Below are 21,393 nucleotides of genomic sequence, written 5' to 3'. Positions count from 1 at the left end.
CATATAGAGTGCTACCTACTGAGTCATTGATATTTCACTTAACCATTGAAAATTGCCATCCAGAGACCCATCTCCAAAAGTAATTTAGGCACATAGGAGCCTAAGGATAAAATTTCAAAAGAACTTAAGGGCTGCGTCTAGACTGACATGATTTTGCGGAAATACTTTTAACGGAAAAGTTTTTCCGTTAAAAGTATTTCCGCAAAAGAGCATCTAGATTGGCACGGATGCTTTTGCTCAAAAAATGCTTTTGCGCAAAAGCATCCATGCCCAGTATAGACGCGCTTTTGCGCAAGAAAGCTCCGATGGCCATTTTAGCCATCGGGCTTTCTTGCACAAAAAATTAAGGTGCCTGTCTACACTGGCCCTCTTGCACAAGTAGTCTTGCGCAAGAGGGCTTATCCCTGAGCAGGAGTGTCAAAGTATTTGTGCAAGAAGCACTGAATTCTTACATTAGAATGTCAGTGCTCTTGCGCAAATTCAAGTGGCCAGTGTAGACAGCTGGCAAGTTTTTGCACAAAAGTGGTTGCTTTTGTGCAAAATCTTGCCAGTCTAGATGCACCCAAGTGGTTTAAGGGCTTAAGTCACATTTGAAAAAATGAGTTATGCTCTTGGGAACTTAAGTCCCATTGACCTTTAGTGAGACTCAGGTTGAAGCATCTAAATTACCTTAGAAAACAGACTTGAAAACTTTTGGATAGTTTGCGCTCCATGACCAAATGAGGGCAGAATTGCTGGTCTGCGAGATTGCTGGGTTTCACAAAATACTTAAATCTTTCAGTGGGTATCCCACAGCAAAAGATTTAGAAAATACTTGTTCATTACTATTTCTAATTGACTCGTTGTCCTAGCTATGCTGGCCAGACAACTGAAACATGTACACCTCAGGTTCGGGTGCCTTGCCTTCTGTGTACGTACAATTCATTTATATAACTGTAATTATCACATCTGAAATTACACTCCTGCCTCAGTTCAATCAATACTACACTGGCTGTTTCCATCTTTACTAATTCAATCATTGAGAATGTCAACCAATGATTTCAGTCTAGAGTTGAATGCCAGCTGTAATATTTTTTATCAAAATAACATGCTTATTGGGAAGATTATCCGCACACCGTCCTCTGCCTTCCTGTTAATTGTTTTAGACCAAGTAGGATGTTCTGCCCTGGAGAGAAGAGTCCTTTAATGCGTGCTCAGCATAAAGGCCAATTTGCACCTTTGCTTATTACGATGAACCCGTTATTCACCATTATAATTACAAAAAATAGTTATATTCTTTCTTTTCTAGGCCATCATGCTGCAAAATACAAAGGGAGATGAATAGTAATTGTCCAATATGGGCATCATTTGAAATAAAATACAGATCAGGAGGAAGTCCATGGGAGTTCATATTCCCAAAACCAGGACATTACTAGGTCATATGAGAAGATAAGCTATGCAAATTGCATAGCTTATTTTGAGCTTATTATGAGATTTGGCACTGACTAGACCATGCCAAATTTTGAAGTAGAGCGTTATTCCGGCATCTTCCTTATTCCTCGTGCAATGAGGTTTACCGGAAGCTGGAATCAGATGCCCGTTATTCCCCCCATGCCACATGCAAGGGAAACCCTTTTTGAAGCAAGGAGGATCACTATTGTACCTTGTCCTACTCCACTCCATTAATGGAAGATTTTGGAGATTCTCAAGGCATGTCTACACAGCACCATTGTTTTGAAATAACTAGTGTTATTTTGAAATAACATAGTCCACATCTACACAGCAAGTAGTTATTTTGAAATAATGTCAAAATACTGTCAAGCTGGAGGACTTTTTACTCCAACACCTGTAACCCTCATTTCATAAGGAGTAAGGGAAGTCGGAGGAAGAGTGTTCTTCCTTTGACTTCCTGCTGTATAGACAGCATCAAAAGCCGAATTAAGCTATTTTGACTTCAGCAATTGACACAGCTAAAGTTGAGTAGCTTAATTCAATGTTAGCCCTGCTGTGTAGACGTACTCCAATAGAAAAACAAGGATCGTTCCAGGGTTGGAGCTTGTGTCTTAGAAGTTCAAGCTTTATAGGCTAAGTACCCTTCTCACAAGCATTGTGGGCCTGATTTGGGCCTTTGAAATCAAAGGGATTACACAAACTTCAACGGGCTTTGGATTGGGGTCCTGTAAGCACTTATTGTGCTGGTCTGTGAGAAACATTGTATTCTCCCATGAAGTTCGGTCATGAAGACCCACACTTTCTTCAGATCTGCCATTTATTCACATTCTATCCCTGAAATCTATCACTAATCTAACCCAACGTGAGCCAGAATAACCTTCATAGACAACAGCAAAACTAGCTATCAAGGAAATGACTACGAGCCAGCAGGAAACATCACCTCGCTAAGCTAATAGAACATTATTGTAGTGAGTACGTGTGTCCCCATGAACTGTCATAGGATCAAGAGACATTCCTACAGGAATGGCAATTTCATGAGGGAGAAACACCTGCTCATGATGTCTGTTTAAAAAAGGAGGAACAAATAACAAATAAGATCAAGATTGGATGTTCTTTTTCTAAGAGATATACTCTAATTCAAAGAGGAATTATTTTGGAGAAAGTGTAAGGCCTATGTAATTCAGGGGGTCAAATTAGATGGTCACATGGTCCCTTCTGGCTTTGGAATTTGCTACATGAGAAATACATCCTTTCTGCACAGGACTTACCTTCATGTTGAATGTCGCATGGTTACAGGAATGCAGGTGACCATAGAAAGTCTGAGCACAGAGGCCCTAGGAAATCAACCAAACAAAGGGAAACAATTAAACAATTAATAGCTATGGAAATTACAGTACTTGTAAACACAGAGTTCGCTTTTACGGTCATGTTCCAAGATATGTATCAATCAATGGCTGAAAAATCAACTACTGCAGTGCTGCATTCATGGCAAGGAACAGTACTTTTTAAAGCTATGAGATGATACACATCTGCATCCAGAATTGTGCTTAGTAGAAAAGAGAATGGTCCTCTTACAACAAAGATTCACTTTTAATGAACTAGACACATGCAATTGTAGTCAGGGCTGGTGACAGACTGACAGATTTCTCAGCCATGGGCAATGTGTGTATTTATGTGGGGGCACAGGAGCTAGGATCTGGGCCCCCAGAAAGGGTGTGGCCTTGAGCAAAAGGGGCGTGGCTTAGGGCAGCCAATCTTAAGTGCTACCTGGACCATGCCATGCCTCCCCAAGCCAGCTTTCAGTGCTTCCCAGGCTCCAGTGGTGATTTAAAGGGTCCGGACCACCAGCTGTCACTGCTGCCATGGTACTGACATCAGTGGTCTTGAGGCCTGGGCCTTTTCCAATCATCAGACCCCAGAACAATTGCCCTCAGTACCACTATCCCCTCAATTCCCTTGGAAAAGCTATAGTCCTTTGGAAAGCAAAGTGCCAGCTTTCAGGAAAGGCTTCAATAATTTAATAACATATATTGCTTTCATACACGTACATATTCCTGTGAAACTGTGATTGAAATACCCACCGGTATACAACTGCAACAAATCTTGTACAAAATATGTCATGTAAGTTGTCAACGGAAAAGTTACAATCTATCAGTTATGATTGTCCTGGTTATATGTATGTATCATCTCTGTACGAATAGTGGCCATGAATTTATATTTTATACATGTGGTATTCCTGGATAACACTCACCAGATAAGATTTACATCAAGGCTAGACAGCTTTGTGTTGATGGTCCATCAAAGACACTTGCCTCTCATGAGGGGCCATAGAAGAACCTCATCCCTGCAGATGCCTCAGTCTTTCAGGGGCCAGTGGTGACCCCCAGTGATTCATGAAACCACGTAAGAACATGAGATATGCTCATGTGATCCCAGACCCCATCTTCCGTCAGTAACTTTGCACAAACTGGGCTGTGAGCTCTGTTTGAGACAGTACATTTCCAGGCAAATGGCAAAGAATTTAAAAGAGCCTTGAGATATCTCTGTATTGCTTCTTTCCAGCCCTGATTCTCTGGTTGTGGATTTACAACCAAAAAGAACATTTTGAACTATGGACTAAGGATCTTTCAATTTTTTGGAAGTTACCAGAGAGACTGTACAAACTGGTAGTCTAGACCATCACTGCTGCTAACCTTATATAAGGAGTTTGCAATTATTTTTATGCATATGAACTATCACCATTAACCATCTCTCCTTTATTAATAAACCTTTAAATTTTAGTTACTAAATGCCTGGCAGCCTTGCCAGTTACCTTGATTATCATGTAATATCTGAATTATATATAGATCTCGATAAAGGGCTGATCTCTTGGGATTAGAAGACACTATATATAAGGAAACTGGTTTTCAATAACTGCTTATCATAAAGCCCAGTGCTTGGGTTTTGAGATAAGCGCTGGAATGCCTAAGCAGAATACATAACAAGTGGGGTTCCGCGGTGGTCTGTTTTGGGACCAGCTCTGTTCAATATCTTCATCAACTATTTAGATACTGGTATAGAAAGTACGCTTATTAAATTTGCAGATGATACCAAGCTGGGAGGGATTGCGGCTAATCTGGAGGATAGGGTCATAATTCAAAATGACCTGGAAAAATTGGAGAAATGGTCTGAGATAAATAGGATGAAGTTTAATAAAGACAAATGCAAAGTGCTCCACTTAGGAAGAACCAATCCGTTTCACACATACAGAATGGGAAGCGACGGTCTGGGAAGGAGTACGGCAGAAAGGGATCTAGGGGTTATAGCGGACCACAAGTTAAATATGAGTCAGCAGTATGATGCTGTTGCAAAGAAGGCAAACATGATTCTGGGATGTATTAACAGGTGTGTTGTGAGCAAGACACGAGAAGTCATTCTTCCGCTCTACTCTGCGCTGGTTAGGCCTCAGTTGGAGTATTGTGTCCACTTCTGGGCACTGCATTTCAAGAAAGATGTGGAAAAATTGGAGAGGGTCCAGAAAAGATCAACGACAATGATTAAAGGTCTAGAGAACATGACTTATGAGGGAAGGCTGAAGGAACTGGGTTTGTTTAGTTTAGAAAAGAGAAGATTGAGGGGGGACATGATAGAAGTTTTCAGGTATCTAAAAGGGTGTCATAAGGAGGAGGGAGAAAACTTGTTCATCTTGGCCTCTGAGGATAGAACAAGAAGCAATGGGCTTAAACTGCAGCAATGGAGGTTTAGATTGGACATTAGGAAAAAATTCCTAACTGTCAGGGTGGTCAAACACTGGAATAAATTGCCCAGGGAGGTTGTGGTATCCCCATCTCTGGAGATATTTAACAGTAGGTTAGATAAATGTCTATCAGGGATGGTCTAGACCAGGGGTCTCCAAACTACGACCCGCAGGCTGGATGCGGCCCGCAAGGCCCTCTCATCCGGCCCGTGGAGACTGTGATGGGGAAGAAACTCCCCGCACTAACAGCCCCTCCCCTGGAGAAGCGCCGAGCAGCACAGCGCCGCGGAGCTGGGGCGGGGAAGAAACTCCCCACACTGACAGCCCCTCCCCCGGAGAAGCGCCGAGCGGCGCAGCGCAGCGGAGCCCAGGGGAAAGCCCACGGGGAGGGGAGCGAGGGCGCACAGCCGCAGGCGCGGCAGGCGAGGAAGGCGGCAGGACCCAGGAGGAGAAGGGGCAGGGACGCCAGGGTGAGCGGCACGCCCCGTGCGTGCCGGCTCAAAAGGGGGAGGGGCCGGAAGGACAGGGGCGGCCGGCACTCACTTTCTTTTGGGCAGGCAGCCAGGAGAGGGAAGCCGGAGGAGCCAGCGGGACGGAGGAGGGACTCTGGACCCGCGCAGCCCTTGCCCTGTGCAGCGAGACTCCCCGGCCGGGGGTGCGGGGGATCGGAGCCGCCAACGGACGGCCACACGCCCTGCGGACCGACGGCCGAGCCCGGGCTCTGCGCGTCCCTCACAGCAAGAGGGGTTGGGACTTGGCGTGGACAATTGCTCCCTATTGGCCAGTGCGTTCTTATCCTATTGGCTAGCTCTCTCATGAGGTCACTAGTGGGCTGGGCTCTATTTTGGCATCCAGGAAACAATTTCACCATTCACACTAATACAGGTGTTCATGTGTAGTGTATCAATGTGTTATTAAATAATAACTGAATAAAATAATATTAAATAAATAATTAAAAACAACATCCATGTTTTGATTGTTTTTTATTTGGACCTCAAGTGTGTAGTCGGCCCCCGAACTGCTGTTTGATAGTTAATGCGGCCCTCGGGCAGAAAAGTTTGGAGACCCCTGGTCTAGACAATATTTGGTCCTGCCATGAGGGCAGGGGACTGGACTCAATGACCTCTCGAGGTCCCTTCGAGTCCTAGTATTCTATGATTCTATGATACACCTTTGTCTTTCCGTTAACTAGTGTGCTTTTATTACTGGCTTGGTATAATCTAATGATAAAATAACCATTAGTTTGGGGTGAATTGGTCCTATTTCTCAGTAATTTCTCCTAAATCTAATATTTTTAGCTGTGACCCACTGAGATATTGTGACTATACACACACTCTTAAATATCTTTTTTAAGAAACCCAAAGTAATGACATCCAAATTAATTATCGTCTCTTGCCTTCACCTGGTAGACTATAGTTGACCTAGGGAGGCCAATAGTATAGTCAAGTTGTCATCTGATACTTCTGACGTGCTCAGGCATTCAAACAATAAGATGTCCTGCCTGGGAAAGAGATGGCCAAGATGGGAGAAAAGAATTAGCCAACCTATGCTCTCCAGATGTGGTAAGCAGCCTACTGGCAAAATGGTCAGCAGTCAGCAACCTGCAAGATTTCACCCCAGAGACAGATGATCTCAGTCTTAAAGAGATTGAGAACGGGCATAAAACGCTCCAATTTTTCCTCCACTTTTCCAGCCTGATTCTTTGCAGAGACATCTAATCTCCCCCTCCCCTCATCCCACACATCATTGCATACACCCTCCATACACTACTCCTTTTCTTTGAAATTTGGCTCTAGGGTACCAGAGCTCACCCCTTCCTTGGAGAAATCATAGAATCATAGGCTTGGAAGAGATCTCAGCACGTCATTGAATCCAACTCCATGCTAAAAGCAGGACCAACCCCAACTAAATCATCCCAGTCAGGGCTTTGCAAGCCGGAACTTAAAAACTTCTAGGAATGGAGATTCCACCACCTCCCTAGATAACCCATTCCAGTTCTTCACCGCCCTCCTAGGGAAATAGTTTTTCCTAACATACAACCTAGACCACCTCCACTGCAACGTGAGACCATTGCTCCTCGTTCTGTCATTTACCACTACTGAGAATAGCCTCTCTCCATCCTCTTTGGAACCCCCCTTCAGGTAGTTGAAAGCTGCTATCAAATCCCCCCTCACTCTTCTCTTCTGTAGACTAAATAAGCCCAAGTCCCTCAGCCTCTCCTTGTAAGTCATGCGCTCTATCCCCCTCATCATTTTTGGTGCCCTCCACTGGACTCTCCCCAAAGCGACTACATCCTTTCTGTAATAGGGACCCCAGAATTGGATGCAATACTCCAGATGTGGCCTCACCAGTGTCGAATAAAGGGGAATAATCACTTTCCTAAATCTGCTGGCAATGCTAAGAATAATCACTTCCATTGATCTGCTAGTCATGCTCCTATTAATGCACCCTAATATGCCATTAGCATTCTTGGCTACCAGGGCACATTGCTGACTCATATCCAGCTTCTCATCTGCTGTAATCCCCAGGTCCTTTTCTGCACAACTGCTGCTTAGGCAGTCAGTCCCCAGCCTATAGCAGTGCTTGGGATTCTTCCATCCCAAGTGCAGGACTCTGCATTTGTCCTTGTTGAAACTCATCAGATTTCTTTTGGCCCAGTCTTCCAATTTGTCTACGTAACTCTGGACTCTGTCCCTACCCTTCAGCATATCTACCTCTCCCTCTAGCTTAGTGTCATCTGCAAACCTGCTGAGGGTGCAACCCCTCCCCTCATCCAGGTCATTAATGAAGATGATGATCTTTGGGGTACTCCACTTGATATAGCCACCAGCCAGACATCAAACCATTGATCACTACCCACTGAACCCAACAACCCAGACAGACTTCTATCCGCCTTTCAGTCCATTTATCCAATCCATACTTCCTTAACTTGCTGGCAAGAATACTGTGGGAGACCATATTAAAAGCATTGCTAAAGTTCATGTTCTCATGAAGGGAAGCAAAGACATTCCCTGTTGGTAATTTGGACAATGAGAAAAAATTTCCCATCTTCGGAAAAATAAATACAAAGCAACTAACGAGGAAATAGCATTCAAATGCCTTCCATTAGAAATAGCCAAAGGCTCTGAGCAATGTAGCACAATCTATAGAACCATACTCCACTTTGGGCAACATTTTATTGCTACTGGCATTAGAAGCAATCAATATTTATTCATGTAAATGTGACCAAGAGCAAGAACTGTTATGGAGGTTACACTTTGTAATACCCCCCTCTATTTGTATGCTCACGTTAGCTGTCGTTTTTATTTTAGCTGAATTTACAATTATTACGCTAAACCCAATGTTGTTGTTTGGGGGAACTTTTAACTTCTGTTCAACCATTCATGAGTACGAAAGAGTGAAAAATTATAGGTTTTCCACAGAGAAAAGATTTTAATGTGCTCTTTGGGGCATGGATAACTCAAAAAAATCATTGAAATTCATACGATAAACCTCCACTGTAAGGTTAGTCCTAGTCTCTAGGCTAATTTGCAAAGAAAAAAAGTACTTTTATGCATAGTGTGGAATTTCTATTAACTTTATAGTTATAATACTCCTTCTCTGCAGATTTTCACAGACATACATCTACACTGTACGTCACGCCAGCTTAACCCTGCTGGCCACCGGTTCCATGACTCAATGAGTCCTGTCTCTCTCAGTCAGAAGTCCTCAGTCTACCTACCTGGAGCAGCCCCTTTACTTCCTGCAGGGGCGGGTCTTTCTCCATGTAGTACTCACCTACTGCTACTTCCTCAGGTCAGCTGCAGCTTTCCAAACATCTGCCCTGTCCGACACTCCCAGCCCTATCTAACCAGAGTGTTACAAGTGCCCTTTCAAGCTCCACCTCACCCTCCTGTCCCTGGGCCTGGCCTGAGTTAGTAATAGGGCTTCATTATTACTTATCTTTCCCACTGGGGAAGGTGAGTCAAGTATGTTTTGGATGAACTAAAACCCATCTCTGCATAGACCTCCCTAGCACAACTACCCTGCAAAAGAAGCTTTTAATAGAGCAGTTCCCCTGTAGATATGGTCCTTCATTGGGACTCAAGAGACCTAGCTACTCTTCTAATCTCTGTTACTAGTCTGCTGCATGAGTTTAGGCAAAGAGGAACAGAGCAACAAAGTGATTTGCCCATCTGTAAAATGGGGACAATTATATTTGTTTCCATGTAAAAAGTTTGGAGAACTACTCTGCTGAAAAACACGCTGCTGGAAAAAGGTAATATTTTAATGGAAATGTTGCTATACAAATATAACAATAATAAAAATGATTACAAAACTTCAGTTACAGGAAGAAAAAAAATCTCAAAATGGGGCTTAATTCTCCACTTGTGTAACTCCGTTGTCTTCAGCAGACACATAGCATCCAAAAATGTGGCCCTATATATTAAAAAGGTTTATAAATAATCAAATTACAAGCCATAAAATCTGATAAAGAAGAAAATTTAAATATTCATTACTCAATTATGAATTCTCTGTTAATAGACAAATGTTATTACACCTGATTCCCAGGGTAGATAGTGATAAATTAAATTTGATAAAGATAATAACAAAATAAGAGATAGGAAGAGTATAGCCGAATAATCATGAAAAGTCTGGTCAGTAAGACTTCCAAGAATCCAACTTGAACTTTAGTGGCAATGTCAAGCTACATGTCAAAGCATTTTTGGCATCAGTGTAGTCATGGGCCCTTTAAAGTAATGTGTTGCTTTGTAGGAGGAACAGTGACTTGCCTTCTCTTACATACACACACTAGTATTTTTTTTAAAAGTCATCTTTCCACAATCACAGGGATTCATCAGGAAGAGAAAAGAAACACTTGGCTACCATATCCCAGAATGAACACTTCTTGACTTTCCTTCTAGAAACAACCCAATCTTTATTACCAATGAATAAATCAGATAATGGTCTTGTAAGTTGTTTCTGAATAGTGTCCCGACAACAGCACCACTAGGGTGTGTCTACATTGCATTGTAACTTGAAATAAGATACTCAATTTGAGCTATGCAAATTATGTATCTTATTTTGATGCTATTTTGAAATAGCTTATTTCGTCATTTGGCACATAATGCCAAAGTTCGAAATAAAGCGCTATTCTGAAACGTCCCTTACTCCTCGTAGAATGAGGTTTACAGGGATGTCAGAATAGCCAGCATGAAGTAACAGGCTTGCTGTGAAGATGTGGGATAGCTATTTTGGGATACTTTGGTATCCCGAAATAGCGTTGCAGTGTAGACGTACTCCTAGTCTATGTCTACAGTGGCAGGTTCTTGCACAAGATGATCTTGCGCAAGAGTTCCTGTGCAAGAACTCTTGCACAAGAACACATGCACATGGCCACGTGCTTTTGCACAAGAGCATCCACGGCAGTGTGGATGCTCTCTTGCACAATGAAACTCTGATGGCCATTTTAGTCATAGGGCTTTCTTGCGCAAGAAACCTCTGCCACGTGTCCACATTTCCTTCTTATGCTAGAGCTCCTGTGCAAGACAGCTTACACCTGTTAGAAAAAAGCATTGCTCTTGTGCAAGAAGCCCTGTCTTCCGACGCGGTACTGTAAATCTTGAGCAAGAGCGGGCGGGCAGTGTGGACGCTCTGCGGAAGAACGGCCATTCTTGCGCAAGAAGCCACCAGTGAAGACATGGCCATAGAGTCCTCATACTATATACCATATCAGGAGATCAAATTTAATTGCTCATCATTTCAAATCTAACATTTAATCTGATATTGCAGAGTTCAATTTTTACTGTTCCCATCAACACCGTAAGTTCTCAGATTCATACACTAAGTGCATGCATAAAAGCTATCTGACTGAACCTGCAAGCCCTTACTAACGAGCACAGTTCTTACCACAGTGAGCAGCACCATTGAGGTCAAGAGGAAATAAGTGTTTCAGGATCAGACCCTATGTTAAGAAAACATGACATTGGCAAAGTTGAGCACTTCAGTGACACACACACAACACCAACGATATTCCCCCTTGCCTATGCATTCTGCTTTGGCCTCTAATAATTTCATTGTATATCAGAGTATACTCCCGGCCCCTGCTGCATTCAGTGTGAAATTCATGCCATGCAGAGTGCCAGCATAGGAAGCTCAAGTCCAAGTTTAAAAAGTATTTTGAGTGTCCTACATCTAGGGCTGAATTTTACACTCAGGAGGTAGACCCACGTGGAATGAATGTGACAGGGATCATGAAGAAAACCCTTTTGTGGCATTCCCTCTAAGGTAGTAGGACCCTATAACATCTTCCAGGCAAGGTCCCTTTGAAATTAAAATTGTTGGGTCCATACAGTATGTGGAGTAAGTGCTAAAGGCCCAAGAAGAGCCCACACTCTTGGTCACAGCACTCTCTGACAGCTGGGAGATCCCAGTTCAAATCCAGTCTCCCTATCTGGCAGAAATGAGAGTTGAACCTGGATCTTCTGCATGGCAAGTGAGTGCCCTAACTGGTAGGCTGAAAGCTGTGAGGTGAACAACACAATTGCCTGCTCCTTTGGATATATTTAACATGCAGGTGGGAACAGTAGGCATGTTTGGAAGCTTCCCTTCAGATCAGACCCTGCCCTTGACTTAGGTGGCTGAACGTATGTAGTTTTCCCCTGGTTTGTGAATTGCTTTGGGGGACCAAGTGGGAGATAGGTGGGTGGGTGCTTACAGTGCAGCAGCAGAGCCTGCATCTTACATTCTGAGGGAACTTTTACTTCGAAAATATAGGCATTGAGTGAGTTTAGGTGCCTGCATGGTGGTGAGGGTTTCATCAGTTGCTATGGAAACAAAACAGCAATGTGGGCAGCTAAACCTGAGATTCAGGAGCCCAGTACATCTCAGGTTTAGATGCATAAATAGCATCACGGATCCTACCCTATATACCTTCTCCTGTTGAGGGCTGGGGTAGCTGAGCGGATGGAAACATTATTGGCACTCCACTACTGTCTACCACAGTGCTTGAAAAACTGACAGATCTTCTTGTCACCAAGAAAGCCATGAGACTGCCAGGCATTTGACAGAACCTGTCACTTTACAAATGTTAGAGGCAAACTCTGGAACCTTGCCTCATATAATGAGGGAAAAGATCGGTTAGAAAGATTAACTCTGACATCAATATTCGGGAAGATTCGCTGATTAGGGTCCAAAGTTCCTGAGACATTATTGTCACAAGTCTAACGACCACCACACTATGTACAGAAAAAACTTAAAACACAATAAATAGTCTAGTAGCACTTTAAAGACTAACAAAACATGTAGATGGTATCACGAGCTTTCATGGGCACAGCCCTATGTACAGTAAGGGATACTCTCCAGAAAGAGTAAAATAAAAGAGTAAAATGTGGAATTTCACTGTTGTAAAAGAGCAACAAATGCATCCAGTTTCTTCTTAAGGGATCTATTAATCTCTATAGGGTAAGTCTAGATTGCAAGCTTCTTTCGAAAAAGAGCATCCACACCTCAAAACAGGATCGAAAAAGCAATCTGCTTTTTTGAAAGAGAGCGTCCAGACTGCATGGACACTCATGAAAGAAAGTCCTGATTGCTATTCACAGAATGGCCACCAGGGCACCTGTGCTTTTATCGATTGCCTCTTCTTTCGAAAAATGTCCCTGTTCTGCATCCACACACGCCTTTTTTTCAAAAGAGCTTTTTCAAAAAAGGTTGTTCTTCCTCGTAATTTGAGGTTTATCAATGTTGAATAAACCCCTGCGTTCTTTCCATTTAATTTCGAAAGAACGCGATTGCAGTGTGGACGCAGGTGATGTTGTTTTGAAAAAAAGGGCAGTTTTTTTCTAAAAAACAATGTAGTCTAGATGTACCCTATGGGTCTACAGAGCAGAGCAAAAGCTGAAATAAGCTACACAATTGAAATAGCTTAATTCGGCTTTTGGCACTATCTACATGGCAGGAAGTCCAAGAAACAAACATTCTTCCTTTGACTTCCCTTACCCTCGTAAAATGAGGGTTACAGGAGTCATAGTAAGTCATCCTCCAGCTCAACATTATTCGACATAATGTCGAAGTAGCTGCTTGCAGTGTAGATGCACCCAACATTATTTTGGAAAAACGTCAGTTATTCTGAAATAACGCTTCTGTGGAGATGTACCCTCTGGGCACAAAACCCAGGCTTGGGGTACTAACTTATGAAGAGTGGCCCATTCATTGTTCCACTGACTCACCAGTCTTTCTGATATCTTTGAAATTTAAATGTGTAAAATAAGGTTTTTCCTCCATTCTCTTTGAACTGCGGACTGGTAGCCACTTTCTTTTATGTGCACTACAATCTTCTTTTGTACATTTTCCATGAAAGTAACAATCATAAGAAAAACAACACAGCGGCAGCGGGCATTGAAAGAAAACAAGTATTAAAAGGGAAGCGTTTGTTGATAAAAAAACGTTTTTTTTTTTCATTTCAAAGCTTTAAACTAATATTAGAATCACTGTTTATAAATAATACAGAAACATCCCCTGGTGCTTATCGAACTGTTAGCTCTCACTAAACATAGCTGTTAATTGCCTGTCTGGGATTAGAGTCATCTGAATGATCTTAAAAGACCATGATGATGTTTTTATTTTTAAACCTCTCAATAGCAGAAAAGAAAAGGTAGCATCAGAAAGCATTTTGCCATCTCCTCTTGGCGGAGAGGCTAAAATAGGTACCCTTGAACCCAGCCTCAAAGAACACTTCAAACAAGGAATCTGAATTCAAATAATTTCTTAGGTCCAATTTATACCCCCCTCCCTCATGCACACGCACCAAAAAAACAGGAAACTCAATGTCAAGGGTGAAGTTCAGATTTAATTCCTCCTTGCTGATGAGCTATGCGTATCAAGGCAAAACAGGGCAGGTTAAGGATAGAGACTGCAGCCCAGCTCTTCATTTCTTTGCATCTGCGGAATTAAGTTAGATCATTAACTGCTCAACACAGCAGTTGGGTTTTCCTAATATGTATTTAATTGCCAGTTTAACAACATTCAGTGAGCCATTTTTGATTTATGGGAGTGCGAAAATAATATTGTGCTGTGTGTTTGGAGGTGCCGCTCAATCATTTTGAAGGCTTAGATAACCTGAACTCTTTGGGGATTGAAAATATCATGCCATGGGTGATAGATTTCCACAAAGAACACACCCTTTACAGGGCAGAAAACTTTAGTTGAGCAATATGTTATAATTGAGGAACTATAATGAGCTATGTAAGTGCGGTACATCATTTTCTTTACTGATTCAATCCTTTATGATCTTTAGATGGACACATCAGAGCGTACATACACCTATATACATAGATAGAGATTCAAACATGCAGGACTTCTTGGACCTCCCGGGAGTTAGAGTCTTGAAGAAATGCACCTACAGCCACAACTAGTGAGTGCAGGAGGACAAGTACTTACATAGCAAAGCACTTATAAGTACTTTCATTAGTCTTTGGGATTTGAAAAGAATGCTATGACCTCTGACTGAACATTAAAGTAAATACACATGGGCCAATGAACATATCACTTATTCAAACAGGAACATAAGAACAGCCACACTGGGTCAGACCAAAGGTCCATCTAGCCCAATATCTGGTCTGCCGAGAGTGGCCAATGCCAAATGCCCCAGAGGGAATGAACAGGGAATCATTATGTGATTCCTCTCCTGTGACCCATTTCCAGCCTCTGACAAACGGAGGCTAGGGACACCCTAGCAATTGATGGACCTAACCTCCATGAATTTATCTAGTTCTTTTTTGAACCCTGTTAAAGTCCTGTTCTTCACAACATCCTCCATCCAGGAGTTCCACAGGTTGACTGCATTGTGTGAAGAAACACTTACTTTTGTTCGTTTTAAACCTGCTACCTATTAATTTCATTTGGTGACCCCTAGTTCATATGCCTTATAACTATATGCCTTCCACATTCCCATATGAAATCCTAACTTTTCCATTCTAAAGTAAAAAATAAAAGGGATTAATGAAAATAAATTATGCCTTTCACTTATATCACACTGTTCACTAGAGGGTGGATGGTACCCTGTGAGGCAGGTAAACAGTAGTATTATCTCCATTGTACAGGTAGAGTAACCAAGGTACAAAGTAATTAAATTACTTGTCTGAGGTCACACAGGATGTCCGATGACCATACAGCTATTGAATAGTCTGGAATACTACTGCTTGGATACCATAACATTTATCTAACCATTAAGGCCCTAAAAATAAGGCTGCTCACAATACATTCAATGGAAAATTTTGAATGAAGATTTTTGTTCTGGTAGCGATTCACAAACAATACTGGACTTTGACTGAAAAAGGCCTTTGAAAACCCATGTTTAAAAGGAGATAAGAAATGTTGACACTAAGGAATCATTTTGTTTTCTGTTATTCCTCCCCCACAAAGATGTAAAAGGGACATCATGGTGTATATATACTGAATATGATACCGAAATATAAAAATGAACAATTGTCAAATGGTAAGGGTAAAAGTTTTATTAGCAATATAATCTGTAATGATTTTATGAGTTTAAATGAGATAACACTTAGGCCAAGACCTGGCCTGCGTAAGTGCGGTTTTGCCCATTCTTTTTATGAGAACAATCAATTTTACAGATATAGAATGGGAAGTCACTGTCGAGAAAGGAGTACTGCTGAATCGAATTTAGGGGTCATAGTGGACCACAAGTTAAACGTGGGTCAACAGCCCTGACACTGTTGCAAAACAACAACAACAACAACAAAACCAAAAAAAAACCCACCACACAATTCTGGGATGCATTAACAGGGGTGTTGTGAGCAAGACACAAGAAGTCATTCTTCTGCTCTACTCTGAATTAATTAGGCCTCAGTTGCAGTACTTTGTCCAGTCCTGGATACCACATTTCAAGAAAAAATGCCAGAGAAGAGCAACAAAAATGATGAAAGGTCTAGAAAACATGAGCTATGAGGAAAGACTGAAAGAATTGGGCCTCTTTAGTTTAGAAAAGAGAAGACTGAGAGGAGACATGATAGCGGTTTTCAAATATCTAAAAAAGTGTTCCAAGGACGAGGGAGAAAAAGTGTTCTCTTTGGATTCTGATGATAGGACAAGAAGCAACGGGCTTAAATTGCAGTAAGGGAGGTTTAGGTTGAACATCAGGAGAAACTTCCCAACTGTCAGGGTGGTTAAACACTGGAATAAATTGCCTAGTGAGGTTGTGGAATCTCCATCACTGGAGATGTTTAAGAGCAGGTTGATAGACATCTATCAGGGATGGTCTAGACAGTGCTGGGTCCTGCCATGAGGACAGGGGACTGTACTCGATGACCTCTCGAGGTCCCTTCAAGTTCTAGGATTCTATGACTCTTCAGAATTGCCAGTCCACTTAAAATGATGCTATTGCTGACAAAACAATGACAATGTTGTTCAGGAAGATTTGAGGTAAAAACATACAAACCTACAACAAGAAGTATTTTATTGAGAAAGCCCACATAAAAACTGAAATCTAGCAGAAAAAATGCAGGTGTTTGGACAAATTAAAATGTATAGGTTACCGAAAGAATTAAAGGGCTAATGTAGAATGTGAAAACATATAAAAGAAGGGAACAAAGTCCGAAGAAGAGGAACAACGTACCGGAAACTGAAGGACCAGACCATGGGATTAGAGGAATAATGAACAGCATGAAGTAAAATTAACTTTCCCAATGCATCTCAATGTGGAAACGGAATCTACACCTATTCTGTTTTGTCCGATATTATTGTCTGATATAAATATATGTGCAGACCCTATAAGAGTTGCTAGTTCTATCTGAAATTGTATACATCAAAGTGAGAATTGATTTAATCTAAATTGGGTGGACTTGTGACTCAATTTACACCTTTCCAACACAGTGTATGTCTCTCAGCTTTCATGCCCATGTTTCCAACAATAGACTAGACTTCCCTTAAGAACAAGAACATAACAAAGGCCACACTGGGTCAGACCAAAGGTCCATCTAGCTCAGTATCCGGTCTTCCCTTCAACAGTAAAAATCTCTCTTAGTGAACTGCCAAAGCTGGGAAAGTAAACACAACAAACTTAATTCTGCCACATTACATATAAATAGTATGGTACATCCAATGGCACTGAAGTTATTTTAGAATGGGGGCGCTGAAAGTCACTGAACAAAACTGTACTCCCTCTATATGATGGAAACCAATTCAAGATGTGGGGCACTGATGTATCCGCAGCACCTTCAGTTTCAACATCCCAGGCACATCTTTGAACATATATAGCACTACTGTGTGAGCAAATCACTTCACTGCTCTATTCCTCTCTTTGCCTATCTGTAAAATGGGGATAATTATATTTGCTTCCATGGAAAGAGTTTGGAGAATGACTATGGAGAAAGGTAATATTCTTAGGGAAATTTTGCAATACAAACATAATCATAAAAATGATTACAAATATGGAAGGAACTAAGATAATCTTGTTTGGGGAGTATTTATTTTTGACTTTCCCCACTTTTGTGTACTTCAATTTCACCTTAACGTAGCATTAACATGGCTTTTACTTTAAATATTCTTCCAAGATATAAACATTCAAACTGATTTCTCTTAATTGGGAAGAAAAATGTGCTTCCAGGACAAGACCTTGAATGCTAAGTCAGTTCAAAGTGAACCTTGAAGGCCTAAAATCCTGAAAACAGGGGTTTATAAAGGAAATGCTGACAGACCACTTTCAAGCCTCTATAATGTCATCTGACTCTACAATAAATATTTCATGAATTAAGGAAGTTGAAAAAGCCTCTCTGTTTGGCTTTGTTCTTGAGATGAAAGTGAATTATCCTTTTGTCTTCTCCCCACGCTTGGGTGTCTAATACTGCAGTCTGCTAAAACCCTTAACCCAAGGCAGTGTTTGAATAGTTATGGCCATCTCCTCGGTGGACTCCTGCAGGAATCATCAACTTCCAACTCAACAGAAGAAAAGTTTCAACAAACCAGAGGCATAAAAGAAGTTTCTGACCTACTTACTAAACATTTACAGAGTTTCTGTGCATTGTTTAAACAACTATCCTCCCCAGAGAAGGGTTTAAAAATAGCTATAATAGAAGAAGAGACTGCTGACCATTTCACCCGGAAGTCTCCTCCATAAATAAAAATAAGTAAATAAAGAAAATCTACCATTCAGGACGGAGAAAATATTACAGTGTCTCTTTAGCTCTCCATATTATGTCCAGTTAAAATCTCTTAAAAAGCTCTCCCAACATTTAGTCCCCCTCAAACGAGAACCATAGGCTTGATTCAGACTCAGACCCAAATGCCAAACCATTTCTCAATTCTAATTCAGACCAGAACTGTGCTTATTTGGCCTGTCTAGACCAAAATATGTTTAGCTAGAGGAGACACAATAAAAGCATTGTAGGCGACACAGAAAAGTGTTGATTAAAAAAAAAGAAACAGATAACTCAAGGATAGGGAATGGTTAATGAACCTCTTCCATTTTTAAAATGCCAGTGAGAATCCAAAGCAGGTTAATGGTAGCAAAGCTATCACCCACCTGACAGCTATCTGGTTTTTTTTTTAAATATCATTTTTATGTTTAAAAAACTCATTAGTAACAATGCTGCATTTATACTGGGAATTATATTGCCAAACCCATTACATGAGGAACATGGTCTCAGGTTACAATGAGGGAGGTGTAGGTTGGATATTAGGAAAATCTATTTCACTAGGAGAGTGGTGAAGTACTGGAATGGGTTCCCTAGGGAGGGGGTGGAATCTCCGTCCCTAGAGGTGTTTAAGTCCCAGCTTGACAAAGCCCTGTCTGGGATGATTTAGTTGGGATTGGTCCTGTCTTGGGCAGGGGTCTGGACTCGATGATTCCAGAGGTCTCTTCCAGCCCTAGGATTCTATGATCCCCCACCCATGTCTAACAGGCATAGGAACGGAGAAATAAACCAAAAGGAAGATTAAAAGAACAAACAAACAATGACAGTATTTCCAACAATAAACAATCTTTGTTCAAACAAATATTTGTTCTTTGCAATGTTGGCCCCCAATAAAAGATATTATCTTACTCACCTTGTTTGTTCTGTATCCTTTATTGTCTTACTTCATCTACAGAGTGGGCTGATTGTATTCTAGATTTTTAAATGTATTTGTTCAGGTCTGTCACCAAATGAGTGCTGTTTGTGAATTATGAGTAAATGAGCTACGATCTATGTTCATTTCCTACTGAGCAGATAGCATGAACCCAGTTGGTACCCAAATTAGCAATCTGTGGCAAAGAAACCCAGAACTAAATGGGAATGGAAAGTAAAGCACTCTCTCACCCAGGACTGTCTGAGGAATTATGAAAATTTCATCCCAAAAAAATCCTTTTTTTTTCGAATCTCAAAATGCTGAATTTCAAATATTGTCAACGTTTTGAAATTCAATTCATTCCAACCATCGCTAATGATTTGATCAGGTTTGACATCCTCATTGGGGCAGCTTTGAAAATGTTATTTTGTATTTAAAATGTGAATATTTCAAATAAATATCAGTTTAGCAGTGACAGCATGGTGTTTCATATTAAAGTCAATAATAATCACATTCTGATTTAATACAGTCCTGGGCATACGACCTCTGAATTTATTCAACCCCGGATACTGTTATCACTTAGACAGGATCCTCGTGATTCCAATTACTATACATCACAACGCATGTGTAGTAAATGCTTTTGGTTTAGATATTGAATTAGAGTCTGAACTCGCTCAAGTTAATGGCAAAATTCCTGTCAGTTTCAATCATAGAACCTCGTTCTGCAAACCTTGCTTATGCAAAACTCCCATTATTCCGATGTCGCATTATGTATTGCGGTCTCTATGCCAAATCATTTAGGCTCAAATGCAGGAAAGTACTTAACACACACTTTTAACTTTAAACACGTGAAATCAATTGGACTAATCACATGCTTAAAGATAAAAGCACATGCTTAAGTACCATGCTAAATTGCAGCCTGAAGGATTTTCAAAATGGCTCACTCTGCTCTTGTTAGACAGCCCACAATTCACAACAATGGGAACAGAATTAGACCAGGACTGGGTGAGTTTGGGAGTATCTGCTACATATAGAACCCATACGGTTCTCTGATCACATTGCAAGACAATAACTTCTGTTTTTAAAATATTTTATGGTTACCTAAAAATACGTGCCACTGAGTTTAGCTTTGTTCATAAAGAACACCTCTGACATAAATGAATAGGGGATTCCTGTTTTATTTGTATATCTAGGCATTGCATTTGATGCCTGAATTCACAGGAGTATGGGCTATGTATTTTTCCCTGCAGTCGTCAAAGCAGCCGTCAGAAAGGGGTGAAATCGGGCAAATCTTACACGAACAGTTATGGGTCAGCACCCGCCTCTCATGAGCATCCCTTTTTGGTGGGGTGTATCTACAATGTTTCAGTTGATGGTGACCCCTATTTGTGGTTTCACAGGTGGCTTTTTAGTGACCCAGTCCTCCTGCTGAATCATGCATACTGTCTACATGTGAAGCAGAATGAACCTCTTCCAGAGTATACTGCCTTTAACTTCTTCTGGCCCTCGTATGGGACCATACCTCAGGGCTTCCTCCCTAGAGATGGTATTTTCCTGCAGCCCACCTCAGACTCAGCCTTTACCCAGTTCAAGCAGCCTGTCATGGAACTCTTTCATTCCTTCCCTACTACCCTGCTGGCAACTATTAGGTTCAGACCTAGCAGCCAACCATGAACTCTCTCTTTGCTCAATTGGTCCCTACTCACACTAACCTGTCCATGGTCTGCTGCTCTTTCAGCCAGACAGTCACCCAGGTCTCTCTCTTCCAGCTCCAGGCAGCAACTAACTGTTGCTCTGTTCTGCAGCTCCTTTTGTAGGGTTGTACCCTACAACCTCTCATTGGCTGCTTCCCCACAACCACTGTAGGATACTCAGAGGACTTCTCTTCTGCTCATCTCTGGGACGGGATGAGGCAGGGCCTTGAGGCCTTCAACAGGTTCGGGGGGACTCTCAGCCTACTTCACCTCAACAATGGGCACATCCCAAGGTAAAGAAATTGCTTTTGACTAACATATAACAAAAGAACAGAAGAAAGGACATGAACAAAATTAGGGATAACAAAATAAAAAACTGATCTGAAGCACTTTCTCCTGAAAGATTTCTTGCCCGCTACAAAGTTGTCAAGACAAAAATGAGTTTGCCAAAGCCCATTTAGCCCCTTAAGAGAATAAGCACTGATGAGT

At 41.5% G+C, this 21,393-nt stretch overlaps 1 protein-coding gene across 4 annotated transcripts in view; it reads right to left on the bottom strand.

The window, feature by feature from the left end:
- The window catches only part of SPAG16 (sperm associated antigen 16), a 677,765-nt gene that overhangs the window by 190,389 nt on the left and 465,983 nt on the right, over positions 1–21,393 (bottom strand). For all 4 annotated transcript variants that reach the window (XM_014575658.3, XM_025186825.2, XM_075933953.1 and 1 more), the window contains one exon: positions 2,700–2,765. In XM_014575658.3, coding sequence (XP_014431144.2) covers positions 2,700–2,765 — 66 coding nt within the window. The remainder of the gene's footprint in view (positions 1–2,699; positions 2,766–21,393) is intronic.

The sequence above is a fragment of the Pelodiscus sinensis genome, chromosome 7 (genome assembly GCF_049634645.1).
Source record: "Pelodiscus sinensis isolate JC-2024 chromosome 7, ASM4963464v1, whole genome shotgun sequence".
Classification (NCBI taxonomy): domain Eukaryota; kingdom Metazoa; phylum Chordata; order Testudines; family Trionychidae; genus Pelodiscus; species Pelodiscus sinensis.
This window is presented reverse-complemented; position numbering and strand designations above follow the sequence as displayed.